The following is an 18,706-nucleotide window of genomic DNA, read 5'->3' on the forward strand; positions in this document are numbered from 1 at the left end:
TTGAAAAGACGCGTCAATCTGTGGAGACAACAAATGATGTACACGAAACTGGCCCGGAGCCCGTTGAACCCAGCGGTCAGGCATAAGCCACACGTCCAACAAATTGAGGTGCAAACTCCGCGAAACCAGAGGCACAAGGCCTCATACTTTTCGGGAGGGGGCTAGGAGGCCTAATGGAGCGAATGAAGGTTCCTCCTTTATGATTGTCAGGATTCATTTTTCTCTGACTGTTTGGCATTCATCTGGCTTGGTAATGTCTAGTTAGGCAGTAATAGTAATAGTCGCGAAACTAATGGCAGTGGTTCTCACATGATCTCATACTGTTCTTTAATGTCCTACCACGCATGGGAGCGATTTTGCATGTAGAAATAGAATTAACGGAGCTCTACCAGTCAATCAGTGAGTCAATCTTGCTCACGAACCGGACTTACAACCAGAGTCTCTGTTACATCTGACGCGTCAAGGCATGTAAAGACCGCGTCGAGGCGTATCGGAGCGACACGCCCAGCCACGTGATTGTATTTACTTATCATTCTAGCGTGAGGGGTCGGAGACACTTATTTCCGACCGCTACATTTGTAGTTAGTCAATTCAATTCTCTTCGCGCCGCCACAACCACATACTAGGTAGATCAGACCTGGTCAGACCTAGTATGGCGCTTCACGAAATGACAAGTCATCCAAGAATAATCACATTTCAAGAGGGCAGGTATCACGTGTAACTACGTAGGTATTACTCGCCGGAAAAGACGGATCCCTCGGGCCATTACGGTGGCCCTGAAATAACCATGATCCAGAGCGCTAGGACCGATTCAAATATGAGCTTTGTGACTCCAACCTGCACCGCGAATGGCTCCAGTCGACGGATCTTTCGCAAGCGATCTTATGAATTTCTATCCCTTGTGCCCTTTCAGTACGTATATGGGCACGACTTCAAAGAAGAAATCCCTCAAGGATGCACTGGAGTGAGAAGCCGAACTGTTTGGCAGATCTTTGTTGCACATATGTTGCATGCAAGGGTATATCAAATTGCCTTTTCAATGGCCACCACGGATTATTCCTTGCAGCTTTCATCGGGAATCTCTTTATCAGTCTGGCGAGTCTTTTTTGGGCCCCTTCCTCGGATGGTACGCATACACAAGGCTCTGGAGGCTCATAGAATTCTCCTCATTTCTGAAAGAAATCACTAAACCCTGGTCAGGCGATGCTGAGAGATTGGAGTTAGTCGTGCTATCTTGTTCGACATGTGCATTACTCCACGCAGAACACAAGCACGGAAAGTCTCACACAATCTACTTGTCCGCTGCCGCCCTTTTCCTAGGCATCAACTTATTCATGATAGCCTGCCTCGTGGAGGCCAGAGCTAGGTGGTGTGGTCAAAATGTGGCAGCTCTGTCCCCGATCGTCGCCTTCTGCTGCAACATTCACTATATGGAAGCAAGTCTTCGCAAGCCTCGACGCAGAGTCAAGGGAGTCAGGGCAGGCTTCCTTGCACTAAGCCCCACTTATGAGTTAGAACGCCTACGGCAGGAACGTCGCGACCGCAAAATCCTGAATACAATGTTGCAGAAGATGGTTCCCGCGGCTCTGGGATTGAGCATTCTGGGGCTTCCTGATTTTGTCCTGGACTGTGATTTACATATCCATGCACAGGAACTTCACCTGGAGATTCACACCTATTGGGTTCACATGTTAGCTAACCAAAGATGGTGGTGAGTGATTCTCCTCTCCCTGAGCTTGACATTCATATGTCGTGATAGTGACATTGCTCCAGGCACTTAAGCATTGCTCTAGCGAACTATGTCAACATGACTTGGAGTATATGGATTGACTACTGTCGTAAAGGGAAACAAGACGATGTTGAACTGATATGGCCATCCTTTTTGACTTCCTTGCCATCGATTGAAAGATCTGTCCACACAAAAGGCGCTACTTTCGAGAAGGCCTCTCTTGTTCCAAAGACAACTTAGTCTCGAAAGCAGATCCCTCTCGGACTGAAGACATTGAATTTAACGACGATGGTCCAGATCATGACTGGGTAGATCGACTGCGGCCTGAGTGCAGTGTCCTCTAAGAGCCAATGTCAAATCGGATCGATAATCAACGCCAACAATGTCAGCCTTAAATATACCCAGAAGATTGCGCATTGACTGGTAACCCATTTTTCCCTTGTGCAGATATGGTTTCACGCAACACGGTTGGAACAAAGTAGAGTCCGTTGCAACTGCAGGTGGTTTCTTGAAGTCACGACCCAAGCAATGGGAACTAAACTTCCCCAGACCGTAGTTCACAGTTACTGTCTGATAGAAGAGAGAATGTCTCGTTTCTAATTTTTCAGTAGTGCCGCAACGAGGACTTAATGGCCGGTGGTTCAGGACGTGACTATGGTCTCCATATCTAGCTACTTTATCGTTTGAGAGTTTTGAATATGGGATAGTGCTGTGAAAGTCAATTGCAGACGCTCCCACCTTGGTAGACCTTTGCTCTATATCTGGGGAACTCAAACATCAGAGGAGCTTTAGCCCGCTGTCTTTATATTTGATCAAGGGAAAAAAACAGATACACACTGCTTTCCTCAGGCTATTGTTCTCGATGAGCAGTGTTGGGTATAGCCTACACTCCAGATCATGGTGCCCATAATCACGATCTGAAAGGCCAGCGCGACGCCAATGCTTATCATGCCGTACATCCAGGCATGCCTCCTTTGTAAACCGTTCAACTCACCCACCCACGTGCTGACAGTAGTGACACAGCCACAGAAACCGAGCATGACGCCCTGTAGGACCGCGCATGGCGGGGAGTTGAAGTCGGAAATGTCAGCCACGATTGAGCTCGCATGTTGTAGGTCCATACACATGCCCTCAATGATCGTTCCAAAGATATTGGCAACGAATGTACCCAATGGAAATCCCGTTATGCGGCCGTTGAGTGTTTTGGACAGATAGAATCGAAGCAAAGTGCCGGGGGGCGCAAATACAATGGCGAATAACACGCGATAACGCCACTCATCATCTGGAGGCCAGATGCAGAGCACGACCGCACCGATCCAACATCCCCAGCCCAGTGGAATCGAGATTGGGTCAAGGAATCGGTGGAGAACATTGGTGGGAAGTGCTGGTATTACTGTTTGGAGAGCCACGGCCAAATGGGCACCAGATTTAAGGGCCGCCAAGCTAACAGCGCTCTGTATGATTAGAATCCCTATGAGGGCCATGAAAGAATATCCACCTGAGCGAGAATGCACCTGCTCCTGGGCTATACTGTGGAATGGTGATGTTGTTGCGGAAGGTGGCAGCTGATTTGTGAGGGCGAAGACGGCATCGGTGATGAAAGTGGAAAAGGACGTGAAGCTGCCGCAAAACCCGGTTGCCAATCCAATATATAAGGGCAGAGTCTTTTTCACCTTGTCGACCTCGTGATGAAAAGTCTCAGGATCAGACCCGACCTCTACAGCGAACCGGAATAGAGATCGATCCTCCAGCAAAAGACCCAGGAAAAGAGAACCCCCAAAGTTGGCCCAAAGGACAGGAGATGGAAAGACGGTATAAGGATACACCGATATAGTCTGAACCCCGAGGCGAGCCAGCGTTCCTAGTATGGAAAAGAATATCATCCAACTAATTGCACAGAGTTCAGTGTATGCAATAATCGTTTTTGACTGCCCCCGGGGCTTTTCCTCTTCCGCTCGCGTCGATGATACTTGCGAAGTTGAGGAACCTGAGAATCGCGAGTCTTCTGTCGATCTCAGGCTGATATTCTGCTCGTCTGCGAGGCTTTCGCTAGGTATGAGTACAGGTATCGCGAGCTCCGTCAGTTCTCCATCATCCCCGAGGCTCGGGCGAGCTATTGAATGTCTGTGTGCCGTCTGCTCGCCTGTTTCTAACGTCCTGCGGCTCTTGTCTTCGGGTTGTTCCACAGGTTGAGGGATAGTCAGTTCCGACAATAAAACATCATCGCCATCTGCCCTTGCCCGTGGCTTCTGACCTGAATCTAATTGCTGCTCTTCCAAACAGCTGCACAGATCTTGGCAGGGTTGATCCCCTCGATCACGAGTGGTTGAGACATGGCCTGGCAGAGGCATGGCACACTTGGTTCTGGCAATTGAGGCAGATGTAGATGGCAGCGAAAGAATTTCCGGGGAGACAAGAATTGTCATAATGCTTGACCCCACGATCTGGCTTTGGTTAGCTACTAGCTAGCTTGTCGGCCTCTCTCGCCATTCCGATCTGCGATTCACCATGCCACGGTTCGAGCGGGAAACACGGGAAGAGGTAATTCCCAGCTTTCCATCTCCGTCCATCAGTCGTCTTGTTCAAGGCAAAGTTTTTGAGGTTTTTGGAAACGCCAATTGTTTTTTAAAAATATACCTGCAAACCAGGAATGTACCACTCTCAATCAGTGCAGCACAATCTAATAATCCCGCTCAGAGCTTGGGCTCGCAAGGGTGGCTGGAACACAGGTTAACGTTCGAGAATGAACTGCGGCACATCGCCTTCCGTTCATCTTTGCTTGTGTTAAGGCTTCAGGACTATCACTGACCCATGAGAGCTGAACTGTAGATCAGGCGTTCTCCGCAGCAGACTAATGTCACCCTCCTTGCTCTTACAGAACCCCCGCCTGCAACAAGCGACCTCAGATCAGGTACATGCCATACTCAGCGAATTTCGCTTGCTTCGGGGCCGATTTCGTATCGAGAGCTTGACAAAACGACCAACCCCTGGTGTCCGAACCAGTCATGCCGAATCGCGCAAGACTCAGCACGTTGAGCTTATTTATGAAAAATACGAGGAGAATACTATCACGCTACCTGATACTCTTCGCTGGACTATGAGATGCCCATTTAAGATTCAACCATGTAGTGTTGGCGGCGGGAAACTGAAATCAATTCGAGGAAGTCCTTGTAGAGAAGTGGAGTGGTAGGGGTAACGTAAAGCCTTTACCACTCGCCAGAACGTAAACTTCTAATGTCCGAAGACGCCTTTCGCATTCATTGGAGTTCCCAATCGAACTTAAGCGACACCCTTTGAATAAATGAGCCTGATATGACGGATGTATATCTTACTGCGGCACGTCGCTAACCGCTGCTTCCGGATTCCAAAACACAGAGGTCAAAAATGCGGCACGCTACGCCCACACAGGGTCCATGAGGACTGGCGGTCACATGACATCATCTGAGTTGGTTTGAAACAAAGGGCTATCATGAGCCGGCTTTTGTGCCACTGCATAACCCGAACGTATTCCCGCCGCATCCAGTATTCCGACAACGGGAGGTGTCTTACCAGATGGCTACAGTTTTGTCTCTGAAGCGACGACGTGTCTCACGGGCTTGCGACAGTTGCCGCAACCTGAAAGCAAAGGTAAAGCCATGCCTGAAGCTGTGTGTTATCTTGGAGGTCTGGAGCTGACACATTCGCCATTTAAGTGCGATGGAAACCATCCGACTTGCGGACGCTGCGCTGGATATGGATATGACTGTAGCTGGAACGAGGGTAGGCTTCGAAAGTCTGCTTCCGACGGCAATGGAGCGAATCTGAATTGGCTCTTCATGGAGACCGACGGCCGAAAAATAAGAGATGCAATTGCCACTTACGAGAACTTAATTGGATGCCTCCGCAAAAACCTTTCTCGGGATGAGTGCAAGGTTGTCGACTTGCGACTTGCATCAATTCAGCTTCCAGACCACTTAACAAAGCAGATCGGACATGATACTACGAGTATCTCACCGTCGCCAGAGCAGGATGTGGCGGACGATCATCATCCCACCACCTTTCGACGGTACTTGGGTGAGGCCAGTGACATTCGCTTCTTCCATGCCGTGGAATCGGCCTTTTGCCAGCAAAGCGAGTCAGGTCAGCAAGAAGATGACCCCGAAGCGCGAGTCGAGAGCTACGAACAAGATGGTCCTCGCCAGCAGTTCTTGGAACAGAGCCAAGGCCCCTTGCCGCCCCGGGCTAGCGCGGACAATTTTGTCGACATATACTTCTCAACAATTCACATTGCTTATCCCTTCGTCTCGGAACCGGATTTTAGGCAAACATATGAATCGTTTTGGCGATCGGACTCGTTGGAAGGCTTCCGTGGGCCCTGGCTATCTTTGCTGGGTAAGTGAATTTCAGAGAAGTACCACCTAAAATTCGCAAGATTTCTTCTCTGACAGCTCGTCATCGCACGGTGTCCTGAACAATCTACATGTCTATCACCAGTGTAGTTGAAATGATCTGGCCTAATCTCAGATTCCTCCATTCCGCTGTCATTTCAGCCTCTGGACAGCCTCCATTGAACTCTCACTAACTTCTTCTAAGTAACCATTTTCGCCATCGGTTCGTGCTATGTGGGGATCGCTGAAGCCGAAGGAAGAACTTCCAATCCGCAGACGTCGCGTCAGCACCAACGTCATTTCGATCGCGCGATAGCTATTGCACAGAACTATAGCTCGAACCACACGGTTGATCATATTTCTGCTTTGCTCGCTCAATGTTTCTATCTCCTGGCCACTTGCCAGACCGACCGATGTTGGACAACACTAGGTTCGGCTGTTCGAATTGCCCAAAGTATCGGTCTCCATGTTGAAGATGCCCATCGCACGGGCGTTGGAAATACCCTGCCTTCACCAGAAATGTGTCGTCGAGTTTGGTACTCCATATTTGTGCTGGATCGCCTCCTAGCATTGCAATTGGGACGTCCACCGGCTATCAGCGAGGCAGGTTTCGATGTTCAACTTCCATCTCAACAGTCGGATGTCGACTTGGCGAATTCGACCGGTCACTATGGCATGCACGAGACAGACTGGGTAGGAGACTATTTTATTGCAATGATCAAGTTCTCGGAAATAATTGGAAGAGTCTTCGAGAGTCTGTACGGACCAAGAGGAGCTGACGACCCCGCTTTGATCCTATCACACATCGATCATTTAGATAACGAATTGTCACGATGACGATCAAAATTGCGGCGAAATTTGAGATTCGATTTGTCCCATACCTTTGAAAAGTCGATCATTTACAAAAGACAGGTACGTCTCTCCACATGAAAGGTCAAACACTCTATTTTGTTGATACGAAGTCTAGCGAAACATGCTTGCCGTTAAATTCTACAACCTCCAAGCGCTAATTCACCGGCCTCTATTATCACCCCCCAAAGTATTGAGAACGTGTCCCAACTATCAAGCAGAAAGTGGCCGTATCTCAATGTCTAAAAGAAAGTGTATTGTTGCTGCGCAACACACTGCAAAACTACTTCATAACCTCGACGATAAGAAGAGTCTCGTTTATGGCTTTCCCTGGTGGCAGATGATATCATGTCTTATTTGTGCCAGTTCGATCCTTCTTGTTGCAAGCATTTGCGTGGACCTGGATTCAGACAAAGAAATCTTCAAAGACACAGACTGGATAGCCGTGGATGAAGATGCCGAAGTTTGCCTGAAGGTCTGTCAAGCTCTCAGCTCTAATTCAAATGCAGCAAGGCTGGCGAGTGACATGATGCAAAGGCTCAAGAAAACAAGGACGATCTCCAAAGGTAAGTACTACATTCATCCCAACAACGAGCTGCTGTGCCCTTGCTGCCCACCGTTGCATTCTCCTCGTGGTGACCAGGCATCCGTATCTCCGAGTTGAAGCCCGCAGTAACCTCGTCAGGGGTTGTCATGCTCAAAATTTACCCTTCATAGTCCTAAAGAATCTCATTCTAACCCGTGGCGACCTGTTTACCTTAGGGGAGACGATGAATTGTGTTGCAATCGGGGCTGTCCCTACTGCAGAAAATGGGTTCGGCAATATCACAGATACACTACCATCCGGCGACCTCTTCCAGGCCACAATGCTATCACAGCTTGACTCTACGGGCCTGAGCCAAGAATCTTTCAACCTCATGTACCAGACGATGCCCTACGAGGTTTCAGAGCCGGTAATGTGTAAGTGATTCTCTGCGGATTTCCCCGGCGATGGCAAAGGCATTTTGCTTAGAACGAAACCAAAACCTATTGAATTGTCGTTCTTTTGATCGATTCGTAGCCTTCAACCCGCAAGTATCCCAAGCTAACACGCTTTATGCGCTGGCAGGGTCGGCACAATTTGTGAATGAAGCATATAACCCCTTCCTACATCCTCCGGCTATTTAGATCTGGGATACTGCGTGATGATGAAAAAGGATGTGTTCGTCATTTGATACAGATGCAAATAGTCTGAATCAAACACACATTTCGGTAAATTTGCGCGTCTTATGCTGTTGGTAGATAATAACCTGTCGTTGCTTGACGTGGGTTGACATATGCCTGTCCTTAGGTCACATCTCTTCTAGTCACTTCACCTATCCGGTTGTGGCGCCCGACCGTCGTTTAAGATGGCGATAGGAGTCAAAGGCCACTCCATGGGAATGGATATCAGACCACCATCCCGGCCGCATCGTGTTTGCCGGTAGACCCTGTCGCGTTTTTCCACCTAACAACACGACCACAAGGCCCTCACGTGAGGTAAAGCGCTACGTCACATATATCCGATGCCTCCCTGGGTATGTATTCAATCTAAATGGGAATTCCTGTCGCTCACACAAAGAGAATTGAGAATCTGCATCCTCTAGCAGTTACGCTTTCGTCATTCCATCGAAGATGCCGACCATATTAACATCTGTGAAAGCCTTTCAACGTCTCGACTCGCGGGGCAAGCCTACTGTGCAAGTCGAGGTGGAAACCAAGGACGGAAAATTCCGTGCCCTTGTGCCGTCGGGCGCATCCAAAGGAGACTATGAAGCTATCGAGCTACGCGACGGGGGTGAAGCATACGGAGGAGCTGGAGTCCAAAAAGCCGTACAAAACGTGCAAGAGACTATCGGACCTGCGCTTCTCGAAAAGCAGTATGATCTGGAAATGGGTTTGAAAGAGATCGACAGCTTTATGATCAAGTTGGACGGCTCCTCGGATAAGAGTCACCTGGGAGCAAATGCTATTCTCGGTGTCAGCATGGCTTGTGCCAGGGCATGTGCAGCTGCAAAGGTGAGCCAACAAAGTTCGAAGTAATTAAACAGACTGCTGACGAGTCATTGGCTAGAAATTGCCATTGTATGACTTTCTGGCCAGCGAGCTTCAATCATCACCGAAACATCACATCGTCCCGGTTCCTTTCTTCAATGTTCTCAATGGTGGCGTTCACTCAGGGAATACAATGGCATTTCAAGAATTTATGATCGCGCCGACTGGTGCTAACTCCATCACTCAAGGCATCCAATGGGCGAGCGAAGTGTATCAGACATTGAGATCAATCATCATCAAAAAGTTCGGTACAGCAGCTATTGGTATTGGCGATGAAGGGGGTTTCGCGCCGCCCATAACTCAACCTACCGAAGCATTGGATCTGATAATGTCCGCCATCAAGGGCGCAGGACATGAAGGGAAAATCAATATCGGCATTGATCCGGCCTCTTCGGAATTCTTTGGCGATGGACACTACGACTTGGGCTTCAAGTCCAACAAGCCAAGCAAACTCAGCAGTACGGAACTGGCAGATCTGTACAGGAGTCTTGTCGACAAGTATCCAATTATATTATTGGAAGACCCTTTTGCGCAAGACGATTGGGAGTCATGGAAACTTTTTCATGTAGTTTCGAAGATCGACAATATCGAGGTAGTTGGCGATGACCTGTTAGCGACCAACCTCATACGTATCGAGAAAGCCGCAGAAGTGGACGCTTGCGACTCCCTGCTCTTAAAGGTCAACCAGATCGGCACAGTCAGTGAATCTCTCGCAGCGACAAAACGGGCGTACGAACTTGGCTGGGCCGTCTTCGTGTCTCATCGCTCCGGGGAAACCACAGACGACTTCATCGCAGATCTTGCAGTGGGCATCGGCTGTGGCCATTTGAAAGCCGGTGCACCCTGTCGCGGCGAGAGGGTGGCCAAGTACAACCGACTGATGGATATCGAAGAGGAATTGCAGGCACGAAAAGTTGGCTCTTCTTACGCTGGAGAGTCGTTTCGGTATGCCTATTCTCAGGCTAAATTCGCATGATTTTCCCACAAACTTTGAGGTCAGCCGGGTTCAGAACTTGCTGAGGACTCAACCATCATATCTTTCATAGATTCAGGATGTTATGCATTCTTCTGGGCAGCGTTCATAGAAGCCGGCATGGGATATATGGCCAAGAAAAATTTAAGCTGATATACGCAATTCACATCTTTACGAAGAACCATTTATCCAAATTCCCGTCGGCCGATCGATGTCCATCATCTCCTGCAGGATTTGCGAAACCCGACAGTCTGTGGCTTTCCTCTCCCCTGACAAGACTTATTTCCCCTGGAGATGTCTTGCCATCAATCAGTCCTTCCCATGCTTTTTGGCATTCCTGGACTATTGACATGGCGTAACTAATGTCTTGTCAGATGCTTTTGTGCATTCTTGGGAGGCACGAGCACGGTAGAACAAAAGGCTCTTTGATGTCTTAACAGGAAGAAACTCACTTTCGATCCCTAAACTCTCCATTCAAGGCGATCTTATTGGGCTTCTTGCCATCGGGAATCTTGTATAACTTGAACCAGTCTCGAGTCGCCTCCAGGAGACCCGGAAAATTTTGTTGTATATCTGCGATGCCGTTTACCTTGCTGGCGCAAGGATCGTTGATATCGATAACGATGACCTTCCAGTCTGTCGCACCTTCGTCCAGAAGAGCCATTACACCAAGAACCTTTACACGCTTAATCTGGCCGGTATAGGCAATTTCCTCGCCGATTTCAAGGGCATCAAGAGGATCGTTATCGCCAGGGTGGTTGGTGTCTGGATGTATGTGGGAGGGATCTTCCCAGGTCTGGACGTGTCAATGGCTCGAGGTCCTTAGACGCTGCACTGGAGGATCCAGTACTTACTCCTGGAAGAGCACCATAGTTCCAGATGTAGCCTTTGTAAGGAAACACATTTCGTACAAAGCGGGCTCTGCCCTCCCTGATGTCCTGCTTTATCGGGTTGAATGCCTCATTCCGGGAAATCTGTCCGCATTACTTTCAGTGGCTCATCCACATATCTATGTTCTTTGCTTGGGCCAGCGGTTTCTCTCTAATACATACCTCGAACTTCGCGTTGGACCACCGAGGTATTTCTACCACCATGTTCAAGCTCTGCTTGTCACCATCAACGTACAACGGGACGTCGTGCCAAATCGAAACGGGCGATCCATTACTCGAGAAATATAACCGATGCTCCAAAGAGTCTGGAGCGCCCACCGGGCTGAGAGTATAACCATCCGATTGTAGCTTACGCATATCGATTGATACAGTACAAAGTTAGCAGCCAGAAGCTGGGCGAGAGAGTACGCCAAAAGTTCTTTTTCGAACGATCTTGTGCCATACCTAGGTAGTGGACGGTGGCGTCGCAGAAAGTTACAAGTCAGGGAGTTCATCTGCCGGGTTTGTCCACCCGGACCGCGCGGAAATGTAAGTTAGTCTCATTGCACTCACCATATGAGAAGGTTCCCGGAATGGTCAGGTGAGGAGGTTCTCCAAAATGATCAGCTGAGGTTTCCTCATCGGAGGCGAGCAAAGTCGAGACACCGGTAATGGTTATAGTCTAGGCAAGATATCTTCCGTTCGAGAATTATTCCCACCTTTCAGTTGTTGGCAAGGACTTCGAAACAAGGAAATGACGCAAGAAGGAGAATCATGTGGAAGAAACTCCGTGCTTTTTTCAAACTGGACCGATCTTCTCAGCCATCGAAACATCGGCGCCAGTCCGACACTTTTGGAGGGTTAAGTGAACTCGCAATGCCTCCGCCTATTGAGAATCGCGAAGATTCTGAAGTCTATCGCCACCACACTCTGGAGGAAAATTTTGAACGAAGTTCACGGGGTGAAGACATTGATGCTGAGGATGGAGAAGAAGATATTCTTGTTCGCCATCACACCCTCGAAGAGAATCTCGCGCTCGCGAAAGAGCTTACTCGGGAAATGAACCGGCAGTCACAAGAACTTCGCCGCCTCTCCTCTGAACACCACCGTGCCTCAAGCTCTGGGGCATTGACTTGAAATGGGTCGAGCATGCAAAGACTATGGCGTGAATGGGTAGGAACAACACATACACCACGCGTTTGTTTTCCGAATCTATGGTATGAAGTAGCAAGTGAGAGAATGCTCTGGCAGTGCAGGATAAACATACTCCTAGGACTTCTTCCACAACCTCGCTGGATATCGGTACTTGATTGTTAGAAATGATTATTTCAAATCCTTCAGGATGAGATGTAGATAAGCTTGCATCCCCAGTTTAGCTAAATCAAAGCATCATCTTCCATATCTAGCGAGCGTCGTGTGCGTGGTTGAGATTTAGACTAGCTCACCTTGTTGTCAACGGGGTATGCGAAGCGTCTACGGCTTACGGACGCAGTGTTTGACGACTGCAGCCCACGGCAATCAATCAGGAGCGACTCGGTCAAGAGCTACCGGAATTCTTCGGTAATATTCACTTTCTAGGTTTCGTATACTTTGCATGAGTTTGATTTTGAAGAAGGCTAGAGCATTTGGTAGAACTTCTTAATATTTGGTGAACCCTATCTCTCAAAGGCCTCCTCAAGAAAGAACTCGATGCCTCATAGTTCGAATTTCCCAATGATAACACTATCAGCAGTCGAATCATTCCAGTCAAGCCTTGTGGCTTCCAATGGAACTTCTAGTCCAACCAATACCGCTCTCGACTAGAACTCAGCCGACGGTTCGAAAATTCTCCCGGACTTGCATCTATCGCGCTTTCTAAAGACGCTGGCTCTACCTCAATGCTTGCACGACTCATCCTTCTCGAAGAAGGACGTTGCATCACTTCTCCATGCTTGTCACCATCCTGAGATAGCCTTCCACTAGCAGCAGTACTTTCTCGCTCGAGATCACCCTCCTCCATCTCTTCACGTTCGATCTCTCCTTCTTCCGCCTTTTCCAGCTCTGAATCCTCTTCAGCACAAACGAATGTTGCACCAGGGGCCCACCAATGAAGCGGATACCGACGACGTCCGACATTATTGATGATTAGAGCCCATCCAAGCATAATCAGGGATGAAGCTAGAATAGTGGGTAGGTATCGCCAGGATAGCGTTACCACGTCCGATTGAACCGCCGCATTGAGACCCGTAGCACCAGCGCTGTGCAATAGTTAATCTGTGTCCTTCGGGACTTCTTCGCGAGACCACTTACGGAGGATGAGCCGTGCCCGTGATCAGCATGGCGAGGAGTGAGGTTGCCATGGAGAGTCCTCCGTTGATAAAAGTCGAAGGGTGAAAATGCGTGTTCTCCAGGTATCCTTGATAACTTGCGTTCAAGACCCACAGCCTGGTAATAGCGGTTCCTACAAGGGCCGAAATGAAGTGGCCCAAGACAAAATTCCGTGGTTGCGCTACTGGGGACTCAATGACTCCAAAAAGGAGAACGGCGGACGCACCAAAGGACGTGATAATAGTAGGAGTGTGATAGATGTCGCGAAAAGCGGTGCTGGTCGACATGATTGCTTCGACGAGAAGGATACCGCCGAACGCGCCAATCCAACCAAAACCCCAGACCTCAAACCGAAGTGGGATTTTCTGCAGCCACGTAAACGGCGGAAATGGCAAAGGCTCATATGGGGACTCAACGTCCGGCGGTCGATAACCTGTGAACCGGGAAACAATGAGCGGCAGATCAGCTCGGTAGTCCCTTCGCAATTTGAGGGAATGAAGGGTACTCCGTGCTGTCTTTTGGATAGGTCGTCTCTCCCCTTTTCGCCTTGTCTGCTGCATCTTGATGCTTATATCTTGCACTGACTTGAGATGACTTTTATGGTCTTAGTAGCTTCTCTGCTGTCAAATTCTCTTGTCTCTGGAGAAGAGTGAGACGAATATATACACGCGACTGCGTGATGTAATACATGCCTCTGGTGATCCAGACTGATCATCAAAAGGCTCCTTTGATTTCAATCAAAAGATTCACAGTTAGACGTCATCTTCGGGACAATACTAACAGTGGTGCAGCATTCAGTGAAAAGCCTTGTTGCCAGGCGACATAATAGTTTATCTCGGATCAACCGGGCAGAGCGGTTCAGTATGTCTGAAATTTACTGATACCTATATTTCTGACATGAGCTTCTGGTGATAATGTAGATTTGTGAAAGACTGAGTAACAAATATGGCGATCTCACATGATATTGAGTTTTGATCAAATCTTGTGGAGCACTACTAGCATGATATTGTGACATGCATTCTGGGTTTCCCATCCTCAGGCTAGGGATTTTGCAATTTCCCACAAAAGTTGGCTACAATGAGTGACGTCCGCAGTACTTGCGATTGTCTTGCCCGTAGCAGCACAGCCGCCAGAGCCGCCTGCCGCTGTCTTCTGCTGCCCAGCGCTCTGTTCAATGGTAGCCTAGCAGCACTGCTCATAATGTAAAGCCGAGTTTCCCCTGTTGTCTTCCGTTCACTATCATTACGAGTCAAGATCGCCCCGATATCAGTGAAAGATGCTTGATAGAATCCTCCACCGTGGAAGCGTGGAATATAGGGTAAGCAGCTCGTTTCAGACTCACCACAGTAGCAGAGGAAGTCGAACATTTCAAGAACAAGAAGCTAATTTCATCTCAGATACATGGACCGGCAGAGGAGGTTGCACAAATCGTCGAATCATATACAGCGCCTCAGAATATCACAATAGATCGTAGCAATTAAAGCCAAGCTTCAGTTGTAGATCAGGGACAGAACTCGTCGAATGCGCATCAGCCGGAGCTAAACACATTGCCCCAAAACCGTCAGACGCAGGACGCAGGCGTGAAAAAGTCGGCGCATCGAAAGTCTTTGCCACCCTAAAAGCATCCTCGGTAAACCCTCATTGAGCGACGGTGCATATCAGCTTGAACGCAGACTCGAAGGAGCAGTGAGGCTAAGCACTGAGCCCCAGTCCATCTTCGAAACCTAATTTATGGAAGCTTATTCCGCCATTCGGATAGGCGAAGAGCGAGTACGAGGTATCTCCGCCTGGTGGAATCACCCAACGACCTCAGTAGCTAGAAAGTTAATGAAGACGATATCATGGCATCCATAGTGCTGTAAGAGTGCTGTTCAGGCAGTCAACCCAGTTATTGAGCACGTGCTTGCATTTCTGAGCCAACGAATAGTGGGAAGTCATTGTACCAATTTTCATCACATGAACAGTCGTGTTAATACTCTTGTGCACATCACGCACTGTGTAACGTGAGCATTGCATGCTTCGTGTTCTCCAATTTGGGCACAGTCCGAGAGAAAAGTCAGGCTTCCGTTCCGTATGGGCCGGGCGGAACAGGTTAGGCCCACAGGGCGTTGCTCTTCACAAATGGGGGAAAGCGGGAAATAGGGCCAGTGTGGACCATGGCCGGTAACCACTGTGTCTTTCGCCAGGAAAGGGTGTCTCCGAACAGCCTAGGTCCGATTATTGCTTCACGTAGATTGACACACATAAGTCGCGCGACGATATATGAACAGCTATTACTAGGTGTAGGAAACTCTTTGATAATCTGCTTAGGGCAGTGCAAACATATCGAAAAACACTGGACTAATATTTCTTGCCTTGTTGTAACTTTCCCATGGCTCTTTCCATCAAACTTTCTTATGATGAAGAGAAGCCATTGACACCTGGATCCATGGTGCTGGGCGTGGTCAAGTTCACTACTTCCGAAGACCGAGCCATCGAATCCCTAGATATCGACTTCAAAGGCCGAACTAAAGTCTTTCTCAATCAGAACTATGGCGACATGGTTGTCTCCAGAACAGACTTTACATCGGAGAGCTACCTCTTCAGCCGGCATACGAATCTATACAGTGGTGAGAGAATCGAATATAAAGGGACATACTCTTGGCCCTTTGCTTTTCGGATTCCACTATTTGCGGCACCTCGAGCTGTGCCACCAGGGTCGAAAGACTCGTTCTATCCAATACGCCCATGGAAAGGTGATGCTGCACTGGTTGCCCACCCTCTGCCTCCTAGTATGAAGCAAAGCGGCAAGTTTATTTGCTCTATACAATATTCCCTCGACGCGACACTCGTGTACCAAGCTCCAGCTGCCAATCACATCAAAAGGAAGGGGGCCAAACTGGAAGCATCTCGGTCGATATCTGTTCAGAGCCTGGATATGACTTGCTGCACACAGCCTGCGGACGACTGGCCGTACATTGTTCATCGTCACACGATGTGCTGCGCCCTGGGACGTTCTTCTCCTCGGCCCATTTGCCGCCTGATCCCGATTCTTCCCAAGATAAGTGCACATTCGGCACCGGAAGTGAAGCTTTTCTTTTCTGTATGGTTGCCAAAGAAAGTGGAAATCAAAGAACAGCAAGCGTTCTTCGTCCCCATTTCCTGCACGATGGACAGCTCTGCAGCAGGTCAGGAGCTATCACCATTGACAGACGAACAATGTCCGAACGCTGTGGTGTGCTCTTTCAAGCTCGCACTAGTGCAGCATACACATGTCCGAGCGGGGTCCCATACCAGCTCATCTTCCCAACGCGTTTTCATTCGAAGAGGATCAGTTACAGTACCCGTCTCCCACAAGAGGTCATCTGCAACCCAAACAACAACTAGCACCCCAACCTCATCGGTCAACCTCTGCGACGCCACCGATATGTCCCTCCCTCCCGATCTACTGAATGCAGATTTTTCAACCTACAATATTGCTCGCCTTCACAGCCTCGAGATTTCCTTTCGTATGAAATACGGAAAGAAGAAGCATAAGTTCACATTACGCGACATTCCTCTCCGGGTCGTACCTCAGTCTGAACGAGAGCTTGATAGACGATTGAACGAAGGTATAGAGGAAGATGACGAGTACGGGTGCTACCTGATCGGGATTCGGTGGCAAGATTATCGCGCAAATACAAGTTGTACTTTAGATCATACAAGAGAACTTCTACAAGCTATCATTGCAGAACCCGGTGGCGATGGCGATTGTGTTTTGGAAATCCCACCGCCTGCTTACACTGCTTAACAGATGTCTGTGTCTCAATGGAACAGCTGCCCCCCCCCCCCTTTCTACCGAAGATGGTTCGTAGTCTTGGCGGCTCCGTGAACGGACCTGATCCTAACATCACCGACTGCAATGTTACTCAGTACCTTGGTTGTGGGCGCCTTCAAAATATCCGGCAGTTGACTCATTGGCCATGGCGTAGCTACTCATCTTCACGTTTATCCCGATCTATTCGTCGTCTGGATCACAATCGGTCATGAAAGTACGGTAAGTTCTAGAATGGGAAGAAGTATGACGCGGCCGTAGTTTGTACGTAGGAGTCTCGAAACTCACCTCCATCTCCTCGTATTCTGCCTCATCTTTTGTTCTGTCAGAAGAATAACTTCAGCCAATGTGGAACTGTCTTTCAACAGTAGAGTTCCCAAGATTTTCGGGGTCTTGACTAGATACGGCTCAGGCTGTCAATGATCTGTATTTCCAGAGATGGGTGTCACGGTTGGGACGGGAAAAGCTCGAACAAATCCCGGAGTCGGTGCCGCTAGTCTCGAGAAAAGCGCAGCTCGGTGATCAAGGCTCCTCAAGAAATGTCTGGTGATGTCGAACTTGGGGGGATCATGACGGTAACCTACCTTTACTGAATATGGGGATAGATTCTGGGATATTTGTCTTTCTCCACTGATTGTAGATCCAGAGATAGCTGGTTGATCATTTACCAAAGACGTCAAGGAGGACCGAGAACAAGCAAACCACTCCTTTTCAGCTAGTGAGGTGGAGGGGTTGAGTCAACCCGGGAGCTTATATAGATGCCTCTAGAGTACGTGTAGCATTGCATTGACCTTGTACCTCTCCATCATCTTCGCAGCTCGTAGCTCGCAGCCCGCAGCCTCGCTTTACTCTTCTGGGGACGTGACAACATTTCAAAAGAATTACTCGAACAACATGGCGACAGATGAGCAAGAGTTTACTGGCAGGGCCAACAACAACAACCAAAATGGCAACGCATCACCGGAAGGGAGCAAAGCAAATGACATGCAAAATGAGTATTTGACTCGCTACCAGACAGCTTCAAGCGTGGTCATTCCCAGAGAGGTTTTTGAGTCAATGTACCTCTCTCCGTATACACAGAGACTCGGACATCTACGCAGCACGTTTGGAAACCCGACGCCTATGTGAGTTAAACAAGAAGTAATTAACGCTGTATGGACTAAAGTCTGATCAAAGGCCATTGATGGGTTTCTTGATCGCGTCTATGCCGTTGGGATGTAACCTGATGGGCTGGCGAGGTTCTGGTGGTGATGGAGCAGCCATAATGTAAGTATGAATATGCTATATTTACGATGACTTGCACTTACTTTATACCCTTATGCTGACCATGACTATGTCGGTAGCGGACTATTTTTCTTCTTTGGCGGAATGCTTCAAGTCCTTGGATGTATCTTGGAATGGATCATCGGCAATACCTTTCCATTCGTAGTCTTCGCTTGCTACGGTGGGTACCTACTACTGCTGGATTGTTATTCAAGAGACCTTGATCCAGCACAATACTGACGGCCTGGATTTTTCAGGTGCCTTTTGGCTGGCAATGGGAGTAACGCTCCAGCCCACTTTCAATGCACAAGCCTACTACGCCTCACAGCCCGGAGGAACTGCACAGTTTTACTCGAGTTTCTGTGAGTGCACTCACCTTTCCCGCTCACAGACACATGGTCTCCCTAACCACAATTTTCTCTCTCCCTAGCATTCTTCTGGATGGTGATGGCCCTGGTCACCTTCTTCTTCCTCATCGGCTCT

The 18,706-nt window shown here is 48.7% G+C and overlaps 7 protein-coding genes across 7 annotated transcripts; 5 read left to right on the forward strand and 2 right to left on the reverse strand.

Moving 5' to 3' along the window:
- Nucleotides 1-5,364: 5,364 nt before the first annotated feature.
- Nucleotides 5,365-6,933, forward strand: PV06_01524 (uncharacterized protein; the record flags this gene model as incomplete). Its single annotated transcript, XM_016402132.1, has 2 exons — nt 5,365-6,100; nt 6,302-6,933. 2 exons carry the CDS (start codon nt 5,365-5,367, stop codon nt 6,931-6,933), a joined length of 1,368 nt encoding a protein of 455 aa, XP_016266029.1.
- Nucleotides 6,934-7,069: 136 nt separating this feature from the next.
- PV06_01525 (uncharacterized protein) lies at nt 7,070-8,112 on the forward strand (the record flags this gene model as incomplete). Its single annotated transcript, XM_016402133.1, has 3 exons — nt 7,070-7,511; nt 7,708-7,905; nt 8,054-8,112. The coding sequence occupies 3 exons, from the start codon at nt 7,070-7,072 to the stop codon at nt 8,110-8,112; spliced, it is 699 nt and encodes a 232-aa protein (XP_016266030.1).
- A 394-nt stretch (nt 8,113-8,506) lies between these two features.
- Nucleotides 8,507-10,214, forward strand: PV06_01526 (phosphopyruvate hydratase). Its single transcript, XM_016402134.1, has 2 exons — nt 8,507-8,982; nt 9,038-10,214. Exons 1-2 carry the CDS (start codon nt 8,599-8,601, stop codon nt 9,992-9,994), a joined length of 1,341 nt encoding a protein of 446 aa, XP_016266031.1. The 5' UTR covers nt 8,507-8,598; the 3' UTR covers nt 9,995-10,214.
- PV06_01527 (uncharacterized protein) lies at nt 10,112-11,273 on the reverse strand. The gene is made up of 4 exons (XM_016402135.1): nt 11,044-11,273; nt 10,846-10,965; nt 10,444-10,787; nt 10,112-10,350 (listed from the first exon to the last, which is right to left on the reverse strand). The coding sequence occupies exons 1-4, from the start codon at nt 11,236-11,238 to the stop codon at nt 10,155-10,157; spliced, it is 855 nt and encodes a 284-aa protein (XP_016266032.1). The 5' UTR covers nt 11,239-11,273; the 3' UTR covers nt 10,112-10,154.
- A 312-nt stretch (nt 11,274-11,585) lies between these two features.
- Nucleotides 11,586-12,230, forward strand: PV06_01528 (uncharacterized protein). The gene has a single exon (XM_016402136.1). It carries the CDS (start codon nt 11,635-11,637, stop codon nt 11,995-11,997), a length of 363 nt encoding a protein of 120 aa, XP_016266033.1. The 5' UTR covers nt 11,586-11,634; the 3' UTR covers nt 11,998-12,230.
- A 267-nt stretch (nt 12,231-12,497) lies between these two features.
- Nucleotides 12,498-14,042, reverse strand: PV06_01529 (uncharacterized protein). The gene is made up of 2 exons (XM_016402137.1): nt 13,150-14,042; nt 12,498-13,097 (listed from the first exon to the last, which is right to left on the reverse strand). Exons 1-2 carry the CDS (start codon nt 13,725-13,727, stop codon nt 12,635-12,637), a joined length of 1,041 nt encoding a protein of 346 aa, XP_016266034.1. The 5' UTR covers nt 13,728-14,042; the 3' UTR covers nt 12,498-12,634.
- A 1,442-nt stretch (nt 14,043-15,484) lies between these two features.
- Nucleotides 15,485-16,936, forward strand: PV06_01530 (uncharacterized protein; the record flags this gene model as incomplete). Its single annotated transcript, XM_016402138.1, has 1 exon — nt 15,485-16,936. The coding sequence occupies exon 1, from the start codon at nt 15,539-15,541 to the stop codon at nt 16,934-16,936; it is 1,398 nt and encodes a 465-aa protein (XP_016266035.1). The 5' UTR covers nt 15,485-15,538.
- Between the last annotated feature and the right edge of the window lie 1,770 nt (nt 16,937-18,706).

The sequence above is a fragment of the Exophiala oligosperma genome, assembly GCF_000835515.1.
Source record: "Exophiala oligosperma strain CBS 72588 unplaced genomic scaffold supercont1.2, whole genome shotgun sequence".
NCBI lineage: Eukaryota > Fungi > Ascomycota > Eurotiomycetes > Chaetothyriales > Herpotrichiellaceae > Exophiala > Exophiala oligosperma.

Excerpts from the sequence above, each read along its gene's own strand:
- PV06_01526 (XM_016402134.1), top strand. The coding sequence starts at position 8,599 with ATGCCGACCATATTAACATCTGTGAAAGCCTTTCAACGTCTCGACTCG. Across the intron at positions 8,983-9,037 it reads GGGCATGTGCAGCTGCAAAG|AAATTGCCATTGTATGACTT; the intron begins GTGAGCCAACAA and ends GTCATTGGCTAG.
- PV06_01527 (XM_016402135.1), bottom strand. The coding sequence starts at position 11,238 with ATGCGTAAGCTACAATCGGATGGTTATACTCTCAGCCCGGTGGGCGCT. Across the intron at positions 10,966-11,043 it reads GGTCCAACGCGAAGTTCGAG|ATTTCCCGGAATGAGGCATT; the intron begins GTATGTATTAGA and ends TAATGCGGACAG. Across the intron at positions 10,788-10,845 it reads ACTATGGTGCTCTTCCAGGA|ACCTGGGAAGATCCCTCCCA; the intron begins GTAAGTACTGGA and ends TGACACGTCCAG.
- PV06_01528 (XM_016402136.1), top strand. The coding sequence starts at position 11,635 with ATGTGGAAGAAACTCCGTGCTTTTTTCAAACTGGACCGATCTTCTCAG.
- PV06_01529 (XM_016402137.1), bottom strand. The coding sequence starts at position 13,727 with ATGCAGCAGACAAGGCGAAAAGGGGAGAGACGACCTATCCAAAAGACA. Across the intron at positions 13,098-13,149 it reads ACGGGCACGGCTCATCCTCC|CGCTGGTGCTACGGGTCTCA; the intron begins GTAAGTGGTCTC and ends ACTATTGCACAG.